This window comes from Teleopsis dalmanni, chromosome 2, assembly GCF_002237135.1.
Source record: "Teleopsis dalmanni isolate 2A chromosome 2, ASM223713v2, whole genome shotgun sequence".
NCBI lineage: Eukaryota > Metazoa > Arthropoda > Insecta > Diptera > Diopsidae > Teleopsis > Teleopsis dalmanni.
Window position 1 is genome coordinate 163570066 of NC_051847.1, and position 17410 is coordinate 163587475.

Genomic DNA, 17410 nt, shown 5'->3' on the forward strand with positions numbered 1-17410 from the left:
AAATTATATATAATATATATTTATACATACATCAATTCTGTGATAATAATGTGATAACAGTTGACGGCATTTACAAATTTAGGTCTGAAAGAGTATAAATATTTACTCATTCTAATAAAATTCGAAGTGTCTTCTTCTTCTTCTTCTTTTAAAATCCTCAGAGCCGAATAATTGGAATCGCGCATAAATTTTATATTCAGATTTATTATTATATAGATTATTTATATTATATAGATTATATAGCTTAAAACTTATTTTAATTTAATTATAGACAAAAGTTTTAGAAAAACAAAACCATGCCTAAAATTAAAAACTTCATATGACTATATAAAATAAAGTTAAAAAAACTTTATAAATATAGGGTATTTAGTTGATGATTAAATTTTTCATTAAATCGACACAAAAATAGCACAACAAACGTTATTAGTGTAAATTAAATAATTATTTTAGTTAAAATTCAATTTGTTGAAATTTTCAACAAAATATAAATATATTTTAATAAACAATTTAAAAAAAATCAGTGAGAACAGATTATCAATTATTTATTTAATCTTAAAGCTAACTAAAAATAAATTGTTTGAATCTCTTATTCCAAAGATATGTAAATGGTATTTGGGTGTGGCTTTATCGATAATCAGTGAAATAATGGTAAACGTCCATTTAATTTCTTTTTCGGCCACTTTTAAATTTGAACTGTTAAAGCAGATTACGTGTTTGCTGGTTTTGTCTAATTAAAAAAGTCAAGAATAATTCAGGAGCAATAGTAGAATTTGAATAAAAATGATTATGTTATTTAATGTTTTTTTTCTATAAATATTTCTTCACATATAATTTTTCAAAAATTTTAAAATTCTTATTAAATTTAAACTTTTTGCAACACTTCACATAAATAAAAAAAACAAATTGATGTATTCCAGAATTAAAGAAAAATTATTAAATTTATTGCCTTGATAATTCAATAACTTGATTAAGATGTAATAATACAAGTCAAATAATTTTAAAATAATAAAAATATTTCATATAAACAACAGCAAATTTTAAATCAAACAAATTATGTGTAATGGTTAATATAACGAAAATCCTGATCTACTAATAATATTACAATAATAACAAAAAAATTCTTGGCAACTCTACAAACATTTATTGTCGTACAATAAATTAGTGCATTACATTTCTATTCACCGCTAGGTGACAATGCAAACAATTTCTACTTTGAACCTTACACAAAATTTAAATTATTTTTTAAATGTTTTAAAACGGATTCTACTTTATTAATAATTTATAAACTTAATTATAATTACTTTATGCAATTTGTAGTAGTACACATATGTGTAGATTTATAAATAAATGCAATAAATAAGTAATGATCGTTTATATTATTTTGAATTATATTATATTTAAAACAAAACTTCAAATAACTGTAATGAAAATAACTTATATATTTAAAACAATCAGTGAGAACAATATTTATTCATACTCCAAAGAGTTATAAGAAAAATAACTTTTATATATAAAATAATTAAATGGGTTGACAACAAACAACAAAATAAATGTTATTAGTCTTAACAATATTAGTGTAAAGTCATGTGTAAATATTGTCTTAATAAAAATTTAAGAGTCAGATATAATATTTTGAGTATAATTTATACATATTGAAATTAACACTGTATATAATCTTTATTTAATGAAGCTTTTCTTTGTCTGAAGTAATATTTTATGAATATACATGAAATATTCTGACAAGCTTCATATCTCTGTAAAATTTAATGCATATTTGTTTCTATCATTTATTGTTTTTATGAAATAACCGCACTACCGATTTACAGAAATATAAAATCTCTTCGGTTTTCAATAAAACAACCATCAGTAGTTTTTATAACGATTAAATTCAAAAATTGAAGCGTTTGAAAATAATAATAAAGATATGTAACTAAATCACCACTAAATTAAACAAATTAATATATTTTACTCTACTTTTAGTTAACTTGTTCTTTTAATTCTTTTAAAAATTTTGTTGCTTCTGTTTTACATGAAAACAAAATCTTCTCATTAAAACGTAAACATAACTTTTGGAAGAATAGATACATATAAATTGTACATAAAATTGTTTGTTCCACCCAAAATAATATTATTGAGTAGAATTAACGGTAGAACATATAATGAAATATATGTTGATGCATGTTATAATTTTTCGTTTCAAATTATTAAAAAAATCGTAGATCGTAACAGCATACCATAATTAATTAATAATGATAATTAATGAAATTTTTGTTTATGCAATTTCACTAACTTTTGGTAAAAATCTCTTCATTTATATTAAGAATTTAGTTTCTTCCATGAAAACAGGCGTTAATACTATTAACTTCCATAGTGAGATTCAGAGAACAAGGTTAAGTTAATCTGCATTTTTTATGTACACTGTTTACATTATTCATTGGAGACTAATTTTTAAAATTAATTAAATTAAAAAGATTGTGTATTTATTCAAATATTAAATTTGTAGTTAATTTTGTAAAATAATTATGCTACATTTTTCGTAATCAATAGTATTTTTTCGTGTACTTCTGTTAACCTTTTTTTCATAAACTGTAAATGTAAAGGGCTTGGCAACCCTGGCCTGATGAACCATCGCACTTCGTTGTTAGTCGTCTACGCCATTGAAGCAATTCCACTTTGTTCGTAAAGTTTCAATGAAATAAATTAGTTAATTTGTAAAAAAGATTAAATGAAATATTAATAATTGTTAATTTTATTTGTTCTATAATTAATTGCATGTCTGTTAAATTAAGTGATTGTGGGTTACGTTTAATAAATTGAAATACTTTCACTTTGCATCGTGAAAAAATGAGCACCGAAGAAATTCTTTTTGTCCACTGGAGTACTTAAATAACTGCATTTACAACGGCAACACACCCGTAAAGAAAGCAAGCAGCGTCAACGCATTGGTTTCGATAAAAGATTTTGTTGCTTGCATTTTATAAGTTTCGTTATTGTTGTAAAAGAAAAAAGAACGGATATTGGAATATTTAAAATAGAATTTGCAAGTGCCTATCCTGCCCCTTGATCTCTCTCTTTTTCATCCATTTTGTCATTACAATGTTTAGTATCAGTGAGTTATGTTGCATGTTTTGTTGTCCACCATGTCCGGGACCGATTGCTGCCAAGTTGGCCTTTCAACCGCCTGAACCCACCTATAAGTTAACTCCAGCTGACGATGCCAATGTTAAGTACAATTTGCATTTGTTTGATCGTGCCGAATGGCAATATTCAGAACGTGATAAATCCAAAGTTGAAGCATTTTTTACACGCACATCTCGAGGAAACCTAATCACTTGCATTTATGTACGTTGCAGTAAAAACGCTAAATATACACTACTATTTTCGCATGGAAACGCTGTTGACCTAGGACAAATGAGCAGCTTTTATATATCACTTGGTTCACAGTTGAACTGCAATATATTTGGTTATGACTATTCGGGTTATGGGATGAGTGGTGGGAAACCGTCTGAAAAGAACCTCTATGCTGACATCGAAGCTGCTTGGCAAGCTATGAGAAATAGGTAAATAAATCAGTTGCAATCTGTCTAGTTAAACCTCATTAATTCGGAAATTCTGGTTCCAGATTTAATATTAGTCCAGAAACAATTATACTGTATGGGCAAAGTATTGGTACTGTGCCTACGGTAGACTTAGCAACACGCCATGAAGTGGGAGCGGTTATATTACATTCTCCATTAATGTCTGGCTTAAGAGTTGTTTTTAGGAATACAAAACGTACATGGTTCTTCGATGCTTTTCCAAGGTAAAAGAAATTTTTGCAAACAAAGAAATATATTTTAAATCTTAAATTATTCCGCAGTATTGATAAGGTATCTAAAGTGAAATCCCCTGTATTAGTAATTCACGGAACTGATGATGAAGTAATTGACTTTTCACATGGCATTGGCATTTATGAACGTTGCCCAAAAGCAGTAGAACCTCTTTGGGTTGAGGTAATTAGTCATTTAAAAACAGATAATATCTATGCACGTGTCAGTGGTAACTGGTACATGTAAACAATTGATAGATCAAAACAAATCAGCAAGCTTTCTGGCATTATGTAGATGTTTATTAATAATTACTAATATATTTAAATTCATAGTGTATGTGACAATATATGTATATATAAAAACTATTAAAAGAAAACATTTTAATTCTCAGTATGTAATTTACATTTTCTGTTTTTCTTACTTTAAAAACAGAAGTTCAAAAGTATTTTTTTATTGTGTTTTATGAATATTATAAATATATTATTATGAGCAATGCGAAAAATTGTGCAACATACTTTAGTTTATTTTTATTAAAAATATTTTAATAGTTATATACAAAATTACATTTGATAAAATTAAAGCTAGTGCGCTAATTGAGCAAATTCATTTTACACTTTTTTTGCTGTAATGAATTTAACTGCTAATTAATAAATAAATATTAATTTTCAGGGTGCTGGGCATAATGATGTTGAGCTACATTCACAATATTTTGAACGACTGAAAAAATTTCTAACCGTAGAATTAGTTAAATGACAATTAAAGAACTCGACTGAAGGGGCTAATAATACCAAAGCCCAGACAGCAGCGTCAACTAACAAAACTGTTAGTTCTAATACAACTGCTACTCTTAATGCTGCTGCTGTCCCCCTAACCGCTACCACTACTGCTCCCCAAGGTGAAGAAAAAGATGATAACGATGGTAATTGATTTAAAAATTTGCAATACCAAAAAAAATCATCTTAATTTTGTTATTGTTTTTTTTATATTGACAGGTGCATCATCTTCTAGTTCAGTGTCTACGAAAGCTCTAGCTGAAAAATTTCTCTAGCAGAAAAAGTGTGGCTCCCATGCCACCCTAACAAATCCATACATCCCACTGCGTAATAAAAATGATTCTTCAAATAATATAAGTAGTAATAACGGAAAAAAAACTGAGAAGACCGATAATCAAGGGCAACGACTGTCATCATATACTTCATTGTCTTCCTCAAGCAAACATCCACAAAAACAATCAAATCAGTATTTAGATTCACACACTGAAATGAAATTGGACTCTCCACAAAAATCTTACACTACAACGCCTTGCAGTACTAGACGAATTGGTTCGCAGGATCTTGGCTTAACTGATGATTTTCAAACTTCTTTAGCTCCGACACTACCAAATTATTCACCACACTCTCCTTTACATCATAGCACACAATTCCATCAACAAAATAAGCTCTCTGCACGATATATAAATAATAAGGTGTCTTCGCATTCAAACATATGTAACACGAAGCAATTAAATATGACAGAAAAGTCTAAAATACCAGCATCTCCAAAACGTTCATGTAATTGCTCAAACAGAGCTACTATGAAAAGTTCCAAAGTCGATGTAAATAATCATGAAAGTAATTGTAACGAACATCAACATAATATCTCGATGAAAATAAATTCAGATAAAGCACCAGCTAACATTCCATCTTCACCATTGCCAACACTTGCTTCTAAACTAATTTGCAGTTGCGAAAAGTCTGAACGAACTAAACGACGAAGTCTACAACAAACTACAGATCAACAAAAAAATACTGAGAAGGAATTTAATAATGACGCTACGGAGAAAAAACGTATTAGCATGCCAATAACTACAACTAACATCGGGACAACTAATTCTAAACGTTTGGGTACAAGAAATGCAGCAACAAGTCCACGTTTGGATATGAGAAAATTAGGAAGTTTAGCAACCGTTTCTGCTTCAGTACCATATGCAGCTAAGAAACAAGAAAAAGATAAACCATTTGTAATAGAAAAAACAACTGAAACTAACAAATCAGGTCTTAAAATCGCTTTAGAAAAATCAAACTCCTTAGGTGAATCGAAACCATTAAAACAATTGCGCACTACGCGCTCGCTTTCACCCAGACCACCTGTTCGGCATCAGCAAGCAATAATTATTTCCGATGAAAATGAAGTTATTTCTGTCAAGTTAACACCTCCAACAGAAATTGGTGCGAAGTTAGAACAGTTCAGCAACAATAATTCGACACAAGCGCACAGTGAGGACAATCTTGACCAAACTCATTTACGTCGTAGAAAACCCAAAAGTTGTAGATCTGAGCAAACATCTCCAAACACTACTGATCTCTCCGATATAAAGTTTAGTTACAACAGAATGGCAAATCGCAGTACAGGTTGTTTAGTATATGTACCAACAGATCCTTGGTTAAAAATGACTGATTTAGAAAATTCAACTAAAAAAGAGAAGAAACCAAATCTGAAATCTGTACCCGCAAGAGGAAAGAAACATATTTCGCATGAACAAAGATCACAAACAGTACATGATAAGGATACTACTTTTGAAATCAATGGTGATCCTTGGGTTAAAAGGAGTGAAGCAACAGCTATAAGATCACCCAAACATGATCGTTTCCGACAAACGAAATCGTTTTCAACAACAAAGTTTGATATTGGTGGAATTGAGGTCATGGAAAATACAGCACGACCTAAGCTACAACGCTCTAAATCACCACTTTTTTCTGATGATGTACTGGCTTCTGGTAATATGCCCCTACAATCGGCGCCATCTTCTCCGCATATACTTAAAACACCAGAAAACCCATTTTCTTCGGCATTCTCTTTGAATTATCCATACAACTCACAACAATCAAATTCTCCACCTAGATCAGCAAGCTTTTCGCCAGCAAGAATAAATAATGCACCAAATCCATTTATTGATTACGATTCACCTTCATTAATGCCTACTTCGCCTCCACCATTTTTGTCTGTTGCTGCAAATATAGTTACCGAACAGCAAAAAATAAATCGCAGCTATTTAGATGTTTGCAATCCCAATCTACTGCAGGCAAGACACAGTTTCTCTTCGGTATCCAATCAACAACGCGAGGATGAATTACAATTGAATATACGTCGACTTTCCGAACAAATGCGTAAGGCAAATAAAGATATAAATGGAGCTGCAAAAATATCACTTAGTGACAGGAATGTCAATAACGGTGCAGATTTTCATCACTCGGAATTTAAAATCTCTCCTTTGCAAATTAACGCAGGCGGTGCTGACTTTTCTGATTATCTCAAACAATTTCGTTGTAGCGAAGCTAAAAAGGCAGCTGCTGCTTCCGAATTGGCTATCAATGGTAGGAGAGAAATTACCACATCAACCGAAGCATTGATTAGTTGCGCAGCTCATTCCAGTTCCAATGCATCTCTAAATACCCATAAACCACAAAATGATTCCCTACTAGAAACAACCTGCTAAGTATACGGTTTCATCAGACTTTCTGCTTGAGTCATATCCCATCTATCAACAAATAAAATTAACAATATTATATATAAGACACACTTTATGATATAAGAGCTAACCAATTTTAATAATACAAAAAAAAGTTTTTGTGAATTGTACAATTTCTTGTTCGACTTTCATAACATTCATTATTAAACAAAAAAGAAAAACAAAAACAAAAACAAAACAAAACAAAGTAAACAAAAACATAAACAAAACACACTAAATTAATATATAATTCAGCGATTAAATCAAGTTTGCATTTAAGTCAACTTTACTTTAGGTAACCATATGAACTCTGATATAGTTACTTTTTCGTATATATAGTTGCACATATTCTTTTTATATACTGTAAGTGTATTCTAATAACATTAGTTGTTATATACACCTGAAGATATATAAATGTATTCACATACGTACATCTATATACATATTTATATAAATATTTATATATATGCTAAATAATCAAATTTTATATATTGTAGTTTTCTATTAGATATCGTCGTATATATATAGTTTATAAATGTTTAAGTAATACAATAATTGCGTACATACAAACATAAATATTTGCTGTAACATCTCATTTAAATGTTTATTATATAAGTGTAAGTGATCTTTATTAAATTTGTCACGATTTAGAAAAATCTCAAAACTATATATTACATTCCTTTGAAGAATTGTGTTTCTTTTTTTCTTATTTTAATTAAGAAAGCAACATAAACAATCATTTATACGAATTAAGTATATTTGTATAGCTGTGGTTTATGCGTTAATACTAAGAATAATATCAGTGCATTTTTGTTTGAGAATAATGATAAAACTCCACATTTGAACAACGTAGATTATGTTTAAAGTGGGTTCAATGTTCTAAGACATTATTCTGCTACTCAAACACAACAAGGTTCAATACCTGATACTCTTAATCTTAAAATGTTAAATGGACTATTGAAACCATATGTGTTTTTAGAGACCACTGATGATGGATATTTAGCAATACTCAAAATAGTTGCATGGAGACCCAAATAATTCACTTCATTGGAACTTAATTTTCAAATTGAAACGTTTCTTTACCATTTGTTAAACTTTTTTTTAATGGAAACGCAATTTTGGGGGATTTTGACGAACAAAAAATATTACTTAACTTTGGTTGTGTTTTTTTTCTTAGACGATTACAGGTAAGGAAATGTACATTGAGTACTTTTACGTGTACTTCTGCATGAATCATGTTTTGTTCTTCGGTCAAAATAATAAAGAAAAAAATTGTTGATGAATCGATAATGAAATGAAATGTGATTAATAATTGATTGTTGAAATACAAAATTTTCCTCTTTCTCAACTCTTCTCTCTCTTTCTCGACTCTTCTTCTGAAGACCATTAAACACAATAAAGTGTCTTGTATATTTATCTGCAAATAAATTTCCGCAAAACACTTTTATTTAAAATAAATTTGTACATATATTAAAAAAATATTATTAAAGCACCTTTTAAAGAGATAATAACATTTCTATTTCTAGTTTTTAATATTTTCTAAAATTCTAGTACACAGCAATACGATAATTTCCTAACAGAAGATACCATTCACAAGACTTACTGGTTTCCGTTAAGACCACCTATCTGGCAAAGAAGATAAAACACATAACTCAGTTTTCTTCTTGAGTGTAGTGAACGGCACTTAGTCATCTCTAACGATGAGTAATATCTAACTCAGCTCATCTGTTCTTGGAATCAGCTCTAGTCGTCACGAATTTTGAATTCTGTTCTTGAAAATCATCTCTACTACTCATCATGTATCCCATCTGTTTTCATTCATTTAAAAGCACATGTTATGTGGATTAAGTCTATATATATTACTTTTTCTCAGTTTATTAAATTATTTTAGTAAACAAATAAATCATTACCGTAATAAAACTGTTTTAGTTTATGTAATCATTCTTACGCCCAGAGATATGCATTATCTACACATATTTAAGTATACCAAACCTACAGTGGCGTTGAGACACCATAGCAACCGAAAATATTATATATAATATAATACAATTTTTGAGTGGTGTCCAGGCAAGATAAGCATTTTTTTTTCGTTATTACGCTTCTGTGAAACTAGCTGGTAGAGGAACGAACAAAAGTTCTTTTACTGACAAATCTAAAAGTGCCAGCTGATTTGGGATAGTATAAAGACATTTCATATGCACTTTCAGTGGAAACAATACCACTTAAATTTAAAAAAACAAGAGAGTCGGCATTTTACATTTTTGCCATGGCATCAAGAGATTTGTTTTTTACAGATTTCAGCCTATAGAAATAATTAAAGAGAGCCAAGTAGTACTTGAGGAGAATGCACTACCGTTTGTGATGGTGGTTTAATGTGGAATTGCTTTTAAAGATTCCAAACTAAACATTTTTCTGTGGAGAGCGGATCTTCTGAAAGTCAAACAATTTCTTCGACTAATTTGATGTTCAAAATTGATGAAGATCCCCGAATGACCCAGATGGGATTGAATGCCATGACTGTATTGCGAATATAAAGTAATAATCTTGGATACATAAGAAAATATCTGTATGATAAGGTTTCGACATTTAACTGGGCGTTTATGCCATGGCTGTACAGCGTATAATAAGCAATCATATGATTTCATATGAATATATGAAAAAATAACCGTGATAGATTCCTCAAATTTTAACTGAATCTCATTAAAAGACACATATATATTTTGCTTAATATGTATTTTCTTCACAAATTTAAAAATGAATAATCCAACAAAATTGTAACAAACGATGACAGTTGGTACCACAAGGCCTATCCAGAAACAAAGCAACAGTCAATGTTATAGAGTTCAAATGGAGTTAATCCCAGAAGGTTGCTCAATAAGTCCAGGCAACAGAAGACAACAACAGAACGATGTCAATTTACTTTACCAAAAGAATAAATGTAGCTCTCATTAGTTCTTAAACTGTACAGACATTTACTGCTAAATGCTATACAGAAACCCGTTCGCAAATTTGTTAGGAAACTAGAAAAAAACGAAACTGCGTCCATACTTTCTGGATTATGTTACCGCGCCAGCTGAAAAAAAGAACAATTTCATTTCGCTAGCAGGTATTGAAGAAATTTCTCCAACTCCATATTCCCTAAACCATATATTTACGTACAATTTCTGATTCTTTCTTAAAATAAAAAAAAAAATTGAAAGTATGAGTTTCGGTAAATGAAGAGATTATTCGTATAATTAATGTAATTACAGATCAAAAAGAATCCGATTGCGAGAACTGTTCTAGAAAGTGTATATAGAAAATAAGAAAAATGATTAACATTATGAAAATAATACCGGACTATTTAAATTCTATTTAATAGGTCTAAAACTTGAAACTTCTTCAAACCACTAAAAGGCGAACTATTGTCGACTAGGTTTATAAAAAGCTCAGCATATTATATTATTAACCATACTCCATCACGAGCGTAGATTTGTTATATAGAATCTGAAACTATTTCTAGCTCATCATGCTATCTATTATTCTAGCAATATATATCTTACAAAAAGTATATATATAATTCTGATTAATGATGTAGTTATATACATACCAACGATGGGTGATAATACTTCTAGGTGTTTTAGTTTAGTAGTTTAAAACATTTCTATTTAAAAAATATTCACTGAGCTTGAGAGATATAAAGTATATATCGAAACCGATTTTAGCATGACTTTATAAGGTAGAATTTTGTTTTCTGAAATCTACTAAAAACTTGGCCCAAGTGAACAATATATTTTTTTCATATTTGAATTCGCTGTGAAAAAATAAAATCAAAGTAATTTTTTTAATATGTATTAATTCCTTTTAAAGTAGTAAGATCTCTTTTTAAATCAGATTTAAATTATACGTAAAGGTATTTATCAAGAAGTCTCAAAAATTTGTCATATATAATCTATTTTATGAGCACTATTCACTTTCTTTAGCAATATGGCTTTAATAGACACTATAAATAAAAATTCTATTATTTGCTATTATTTTCTAAGGATCTTATTTTATTATCTTATTTTCTAGTCTTATAAGAATAACAACTACTGAATAGCTCTTTTTATTGTTTATAATCTTATAATATAGATTGCAATCAGTTTATCTTAAGAATAACTTAACATACTACCTAAGTGCTCTTAAATTAGTGTATATACCTAAGTGCTCTTAAATTAGAGTGACGGTATGGAGTTGGTTAGGGCATGTGGGCTACGGCTTTGTACTTTCGTTATAAGCAGTTTCCTTGGGTTGCTTACATTGAATAACAACTACTTAAAAGACTCAAATTATGTTTGTTATCTAATTATAATAAAAAAGATTTATAAATTTCGTTCTTCAATAGTAATTTTTATTAATTTGAAAATTATAATTCTCATTATGTTAGATTAATTTCAATTATATATGTCAAAAATATTTATTATTTATTGTGTTATTTTAATATGAGTTGGATTTTAATATGAATTGAATTGAATATTTTGATCACTTCTCCAACAATTATTGTGGAGTTGCATGTTATGTATTACAATAATAATAAAAGAAATAATCTGGAGGCGTCATATATTGTTTTCTATGTTGTAAAGTAGTCAGTTCCAATTTTAAGCGTAACTTTAATACAATTAAATCCGTCTTCAATTTTTAAATGTTGCATATTTGTAGAATTAACTATTGTGGTGAAAAGGTATTTGTACTTTCCAATTTTTTTTAATTTAAATGAAATACTAATTAAAATAACAAATATATTATCGATAATTAAATTAGTTTCGAGAAAAATGTTCGAATGAAATAAGAAAGAACATGAGTTAAAAAGGTCAAATGATTATTGATATAATTGAACACGTGAGCAATAGAACAAGATCTGCTCGAGGTACGATCACCAGTATTTCAATACATAATACAAAATTACCGATGAAAACAGAGTACTGAAATAAAAATATTAAATATTTTAACTTTTTAGAAGTATTAAATTTTGAATTTGTTTCTCGACCTGGGTTTTTAATAATGTTTTTTGTATATTTTATCTCCGGCTACATGTCACCTTTTTTTTTTAATTAAAATTATATAATTGTTTAATGACAAAACCGAAAACATGACCAATGGATATAGATTTTAGTAATATTAATTAATGTTTATAAATTTTAAGTTAATCAGAATATTCCTAGTTAAATACTATAATATGTAAAATTTATAAAATATATAAAAATTTGTAAATAATTTTAATTATATATATGTATGTATGCAGGTATGTATGTACTGATGAAAAAATGTTTGTTGTATATGATTTTTCATAATGTTTAGGTGTAAATTAATTATCAAAAAAATCAAGAAACAGATTATTAAAATATAAGAATTGTTGTAATTATCTTTGCAAATCCTCGAATCCATGGAATCGAAATATGGAATATAGAGAATATTAAACAAACGTGATGACTTGTAGCCGGATATAAACTATAAAAAAAATTTATTTTAGAAGTAGTATAACACATTTTTTTATTAATATGTTTTAATAGTATTATGTCTCGCGCAGAACTTTAGGTTTTCCTTGGTTTGGCAGTTTTATTATTTTTAATTAAATTTTTTATAATTTGCAAGCGATGATAAAAATGCATATCTACAAATGCATTTATTTGTAATTTCGTTATTCACATATGTTTCACTTTGTGTAATTACACAATTATTGAAAACTTTCGGATCTGGCATCACCGCGATTCCGCTTCATCTGTTTTTGCTATCAAAACACAGAGTTTAGTTGCACTCAAAATGGTACTTAAATTTGCAGCAAATTTGAATTTTCTGTTTACGGAAGGCGCTCCAAGTCTTGCTGATAAAATTAAATTGGCACATCGTGCAGGATTCAAGGCGGTAGAAATACCCTTTCCAAATTCCGATCTAAATAAAGTCGTGGACATTAAAAATGAAACTGGAATTGAAGTGGCACTTATTAATATTGCCCTTGGTGGGTCAAATAAAAGTTATTATTTTGTTATTTAATTTATCATTCAATTTTAGGGACTGGAGAATTAAATTTTGGGTCAGCAAGCATTCCAGGTGCAGAAGAAACCTTCAAGAAGCATTTATCAGAAACTGTGGAGTTTGCGAAGGCTGTTAATTGTAAAAAGTAAGTCGAAAAGTTAGGAATTTTTCATAAGATGATTTATTAGAAAAGTAAATAATTTAATTTTTTTACTATACATAAGAGTATTATTATTATCACTTTAAGTAAAACTATAAATATTAGTGTTTTAATGAAAATACCTATTTGTACTTAAATTAATGTATGTTTGTATGCATTTATATGACTCTTATCTGTACTCATCTTTTTTTTTAATTTGAATCAAGTACATTGGCTATCAGCTTAAATATTACATTTTTTTTTAGACAACTTAAAGATAATCTAGATTGCAATACTGTTGTTATTTTATGGTTGCCGTTTTTGTTGTTACAGTAGCCTGCAAAGATCTGCGGATACAGTTTCTTATAGAAGTGATGAACGGCACTTGGTCGCCGAAATTGACGAGTGGCTTCAGCACGTAGAACTGGTCACTCCTAGATCGAAATATAAAATTCTAATTACAAAGTGTTCTCCATTCCTTACAATGTTTCATATCATATTTTCTTATATTACATATAAACTAGTGACTTATGAATGTTTATCTTAGAAAACGACCTTTAGAAAGTATGTCAACCGTATTTGTTGTTGTTATTGTAACTAATGCTGACCTAAAAAGCAAGCAGATAAAAAAGATTGGTGCTATGAGCGATTAGGTCTGTGTTACGAAGTCATTTGCCTACCCCAACAACTAACGCAATGAAGCGGAGCATTAAATCACTAGGGCAAAAATTTGTTGTAGATTTGACTAAGAAAACAAATAAGTAACGTAATAAGGAGTAAAAATTTAGTTAGGATGTACATAATTGACAGGGGTTTATATGTGTCAGAAGTTTAGTATGTTGCTATGTCTGAATTCCAATTCGACCTATACGAAAGTACTATATAGTTCTATGTATGGGACGATATATAGTTCTTCCTCTACTATATATGGTTATACACATTTATATATACATAGTTGTATACATATATACAATTATATGTAGTTGTTTATATGGAACTATATATAGTTCGTCCTCGTATCTCTAAAGTATTAAGGTGCAGCCTAGTTGAAAACTTTGTCGTGGTCTCGAAAGAGAGTAAAAACCTTCTGCCAATATTTGACCTGATTCTGGTTCTGATTGTACCAGATCTTACGTCTTGCATATTGTCGAACATGTGTCATCGACATACCATCTTTCACAAGAATTTGATGATCACTTTTCTGAAGTTAAGTAAATATTAACGTCAACTGAAATTGATTTTATATAAAATCGATTGCTACTTATGATTTGATTATCTGTCTCCCAGTTATAGTTCATTTTATTAACAAAAGCCATTAGATAAAAATTACATAGTAAAAGAACATTACATAGAAACATCTAAACACGTTTTTATTATTTTGCTGTGTCCATGTCCTTTACACTGTATTAAGAACATCTATATATATATATATATATATATATGTATTTTGTTAACTATTTATATTATTTATATATAATTATAATTTTAAAAATAACTAATATATAATTTAATTTAATAGAATTCATATAATGGCTGGACTTATGAATAAAGCAACAAGGGAAGACCATTTATGCACGTATAAAAATAATTTAAAATATGCAGCAAGTTATCTGGAAAAACAAAATCTTATTGGTGTCATTGAACCTATAAATAAATATGCCCTTCCTTCTTACTTCATGAATTGCTATGAAACTGGTATATTTTCTATCAATTTCTATCTATTAAATATTAATAGAATAATCTATTTTCCAGCTACATCTGTGCTGAATGAAATAAACAGTAAGCATTTGCGTTTAATGTTGGACATATTCCACTTGCAACATATACGTGGCAATGTGACAAATAGCTTCAAGGATTTCGAGGATCTTATAGGACATATACAAATCGCACAGGTGCCAAACCGAAATGAGCCAGATGTTTCTGGAGAACTTGACTATGGCTATGTGTTTTCTTTAATTACTGGTATTAATTATGAAGGTTGGATTGGTTGTGAGTACAAACCTGCAACCACAACCGTGGATGGACTAAAATGGTTGTCCAAATATAATTTGAAATTGTAAAAAATTTTAAATTGTAAAAAATTTTAAATTGTAAAAAATTTGTTTAGTAAATGTGAAAAAAGGCACTTACTTTATAATTCATATATAACGTGATAATTTTTAAAAAAAATATTTATATGTGTAAAACACAACTGAGAATACAATTCGATTTTTATGTAAATAAAATTTTATAAACATATTTTGGAATTATTATATTTTATTTTTAAAATTTTATTAGACAAAAAAGCAAATATAGCACATCAAATAAAATTGTTTATGAACTTTCACAGCAAATTAACAAAACTTCAAGTTGGAACATACTAGTCAAGCACGGCTTCGGATTAGTTGGCTAATGAACACTGACTTTAAGTCCATTTCATATATGCTGACTTTTTTTAATTAGCTTTATTATAAATGAGTGTTGGGCTATCAGTCAGATTTTGTAATTTGGTTTTTTAATAAAAAATTTTTCTTATTATTTTACTTATTTAATATTTATTTCCGACGTTTCGGTTTTTTAAAACCATCATCAGGGAAAAAATTTTAAAACAACTGAATAGAATAAAATTTGTATATAAAAAATATTTTTGACAAATGTTTAAAATAATTACAACGGAGAATATACAATCAGTTTATCTTAAGAATGATTTTTCTAGCAATGCACAGTAAACAACAGAAATATTTTCTATATCTCGCCGCAAATTATATGTGGGTTTAGTCATTATATGTAAGGACTCTAGGGTAAGACGTCGAGACAAGGAAGGTTCAGTATCAATGACTTTCACTGAAGTAAAATCTGGGTAATGATTTACATCAAGAAAGTGTGAGACTAAAGCTGATTGTTTATCCGGATTAATTTGTTTTAGACTATTTTTATGTTGACTTATTCTTTTATGTAATTGATTTTTTGTTTGGCCAATATAGCAGAGTTCACATTTTTGACCATTATTATCAGTTCCAGTGCATGGAATTTCATAGATGCAATTAATAATGTTGTTCGTTTCAATACGATCTTTCAGTTTGGTATATATAGTTGTTTGAATTTGTGCAAATGGTTTAAAGGATATTTTTAAATTGTCTACTTTCCTTTCGATAATCTTAGCAATTTTAACTGATAGGTCATTTATATATATCATCGATCTTCTAATCATAGGAATTTGTATACTCTGCTCATGGTGATTAGTTCTTGAAAGTTGAAAATGTTGACGTACTCGATGTAGTTGACTAACAATCATTTTGCGAGGATAGTTATTATCAGACAAAATGTTGAAAGCTTTATTAATGTTAGTAACGTAAAATTCTTTGTCACTTATAGAAAAAATGCGGAAAAAAAGGTTGTAAATCACATTCATTTTTTGTTGTCGTGGGTGGTGTGATAAATAGTTAAGAATTTTACCTGAGAATACATCTTTCTGGTACCAGTCAATTGCTAGTTCTCGATTATTTTTCTTAGATATTAATAAATCTAGGTAGGGAAGTTTTCCATTAAATTCATGTTCAACAGTGAATTGTATGCGATTGTGAAATGAATTTAATAATTGTAGAAATTCAAGGATTTTATCTTTTGACCCAATGGTGAAAATATCGTCAACGTATTTTAAAACAATTCTAGGTTTAAATGATAATTTGGGAATTGTCACATCAAAGATTTCATTTGTAACAATGTTGGCGATGGTAGGTGAAATATTTGAGCCCATAGCACATCCATTAATTTGTTTGTATATATCTCTTTTAAACAAAAAATATGTCGAATCAATTAGTACAAAATGTATAATTTTTAAAAAAAGGTATTGAGGCATGGTTGTATATTGTTCGATAAGATGCCATTTGGTTTCTAATAGTCTAATCACTAAATCCATTGGAATACTTGGAAAAAGTGAAATCACATCAAAAGAAGCGAGAACTTCATCATTTTCAACAATAATGTTAGTTAATTTTTCTCGAG

At 28.7% G+C, this 17410-nt stretch overlaps 3 protein-coding genes across 3 annotated transcripts; all 3 read left to right on the forward strand.

The window, feature by feature from the left end:
- The first annotated feature begins 2645 nt into the window (after window positions 1–2645).
- On the forward strand, window positions 2646–4715 carry LOC119677443 (alpha/beta hydrolase domain-containing protein 17B). The gene is made up of 4 exons (XM_038088784.1): window positions 2646–3560; window positions 3623–3802; window positions 3860–3992; window positions 4479–4715. The coding sequence occupies exons 1-4, from the start codon at window positions 3097–3099 to the stop codon at window positions 4560–4562; spliced, it is 861 nt and encodes a 286-aa protein (XP_037944712.1). The 5' UTR covers window positions 2646–3096; the 3' UTR covers window positions 4563–4715.
- A 172-nt stretch (window positions 4716–4887) lies between these two features.
- LOC119677442 lies at window positions 4888–7715 on the forward strand. Its single transcript, XM_038088783.1, has one exon. It carries the CDS (start codon window positions 5071–5073, stop codon window positions 7282–7284), a length of 2214 nt encoding a protein of 737 aa, XP_037944711.1. The 5' UTR covers window positions 4888–5070; the 3' UTR covers window positions 7285–7715.
- Window positions 7716–13052: 5337 nt separating this feature from the next.
- LOC119677444 (putative hydroxypyruvate isomerase) lies at window positions 13053–15617 on the forward strand. Its single transcript, XM_038088785.1, has 4 exons — window positions 13053–13270; window positions 13324–13432; window positions 14946–15121; window positions 15179–15617. The coding sequence occupies exons 1-4, from the start codon at window positions 13075–13077 to the stop codon at window positions 15484–15486; spliced, it is 789 nt and encodes a 262-aa protein (XP_037944713.1). The 5' UTR covers window positions 13053–13074; the 3' UTR covers window positions 15487–15617.
- The last annotated feature ends 1793 nt before the right edge of the window (window positions 15618–17410 follow it).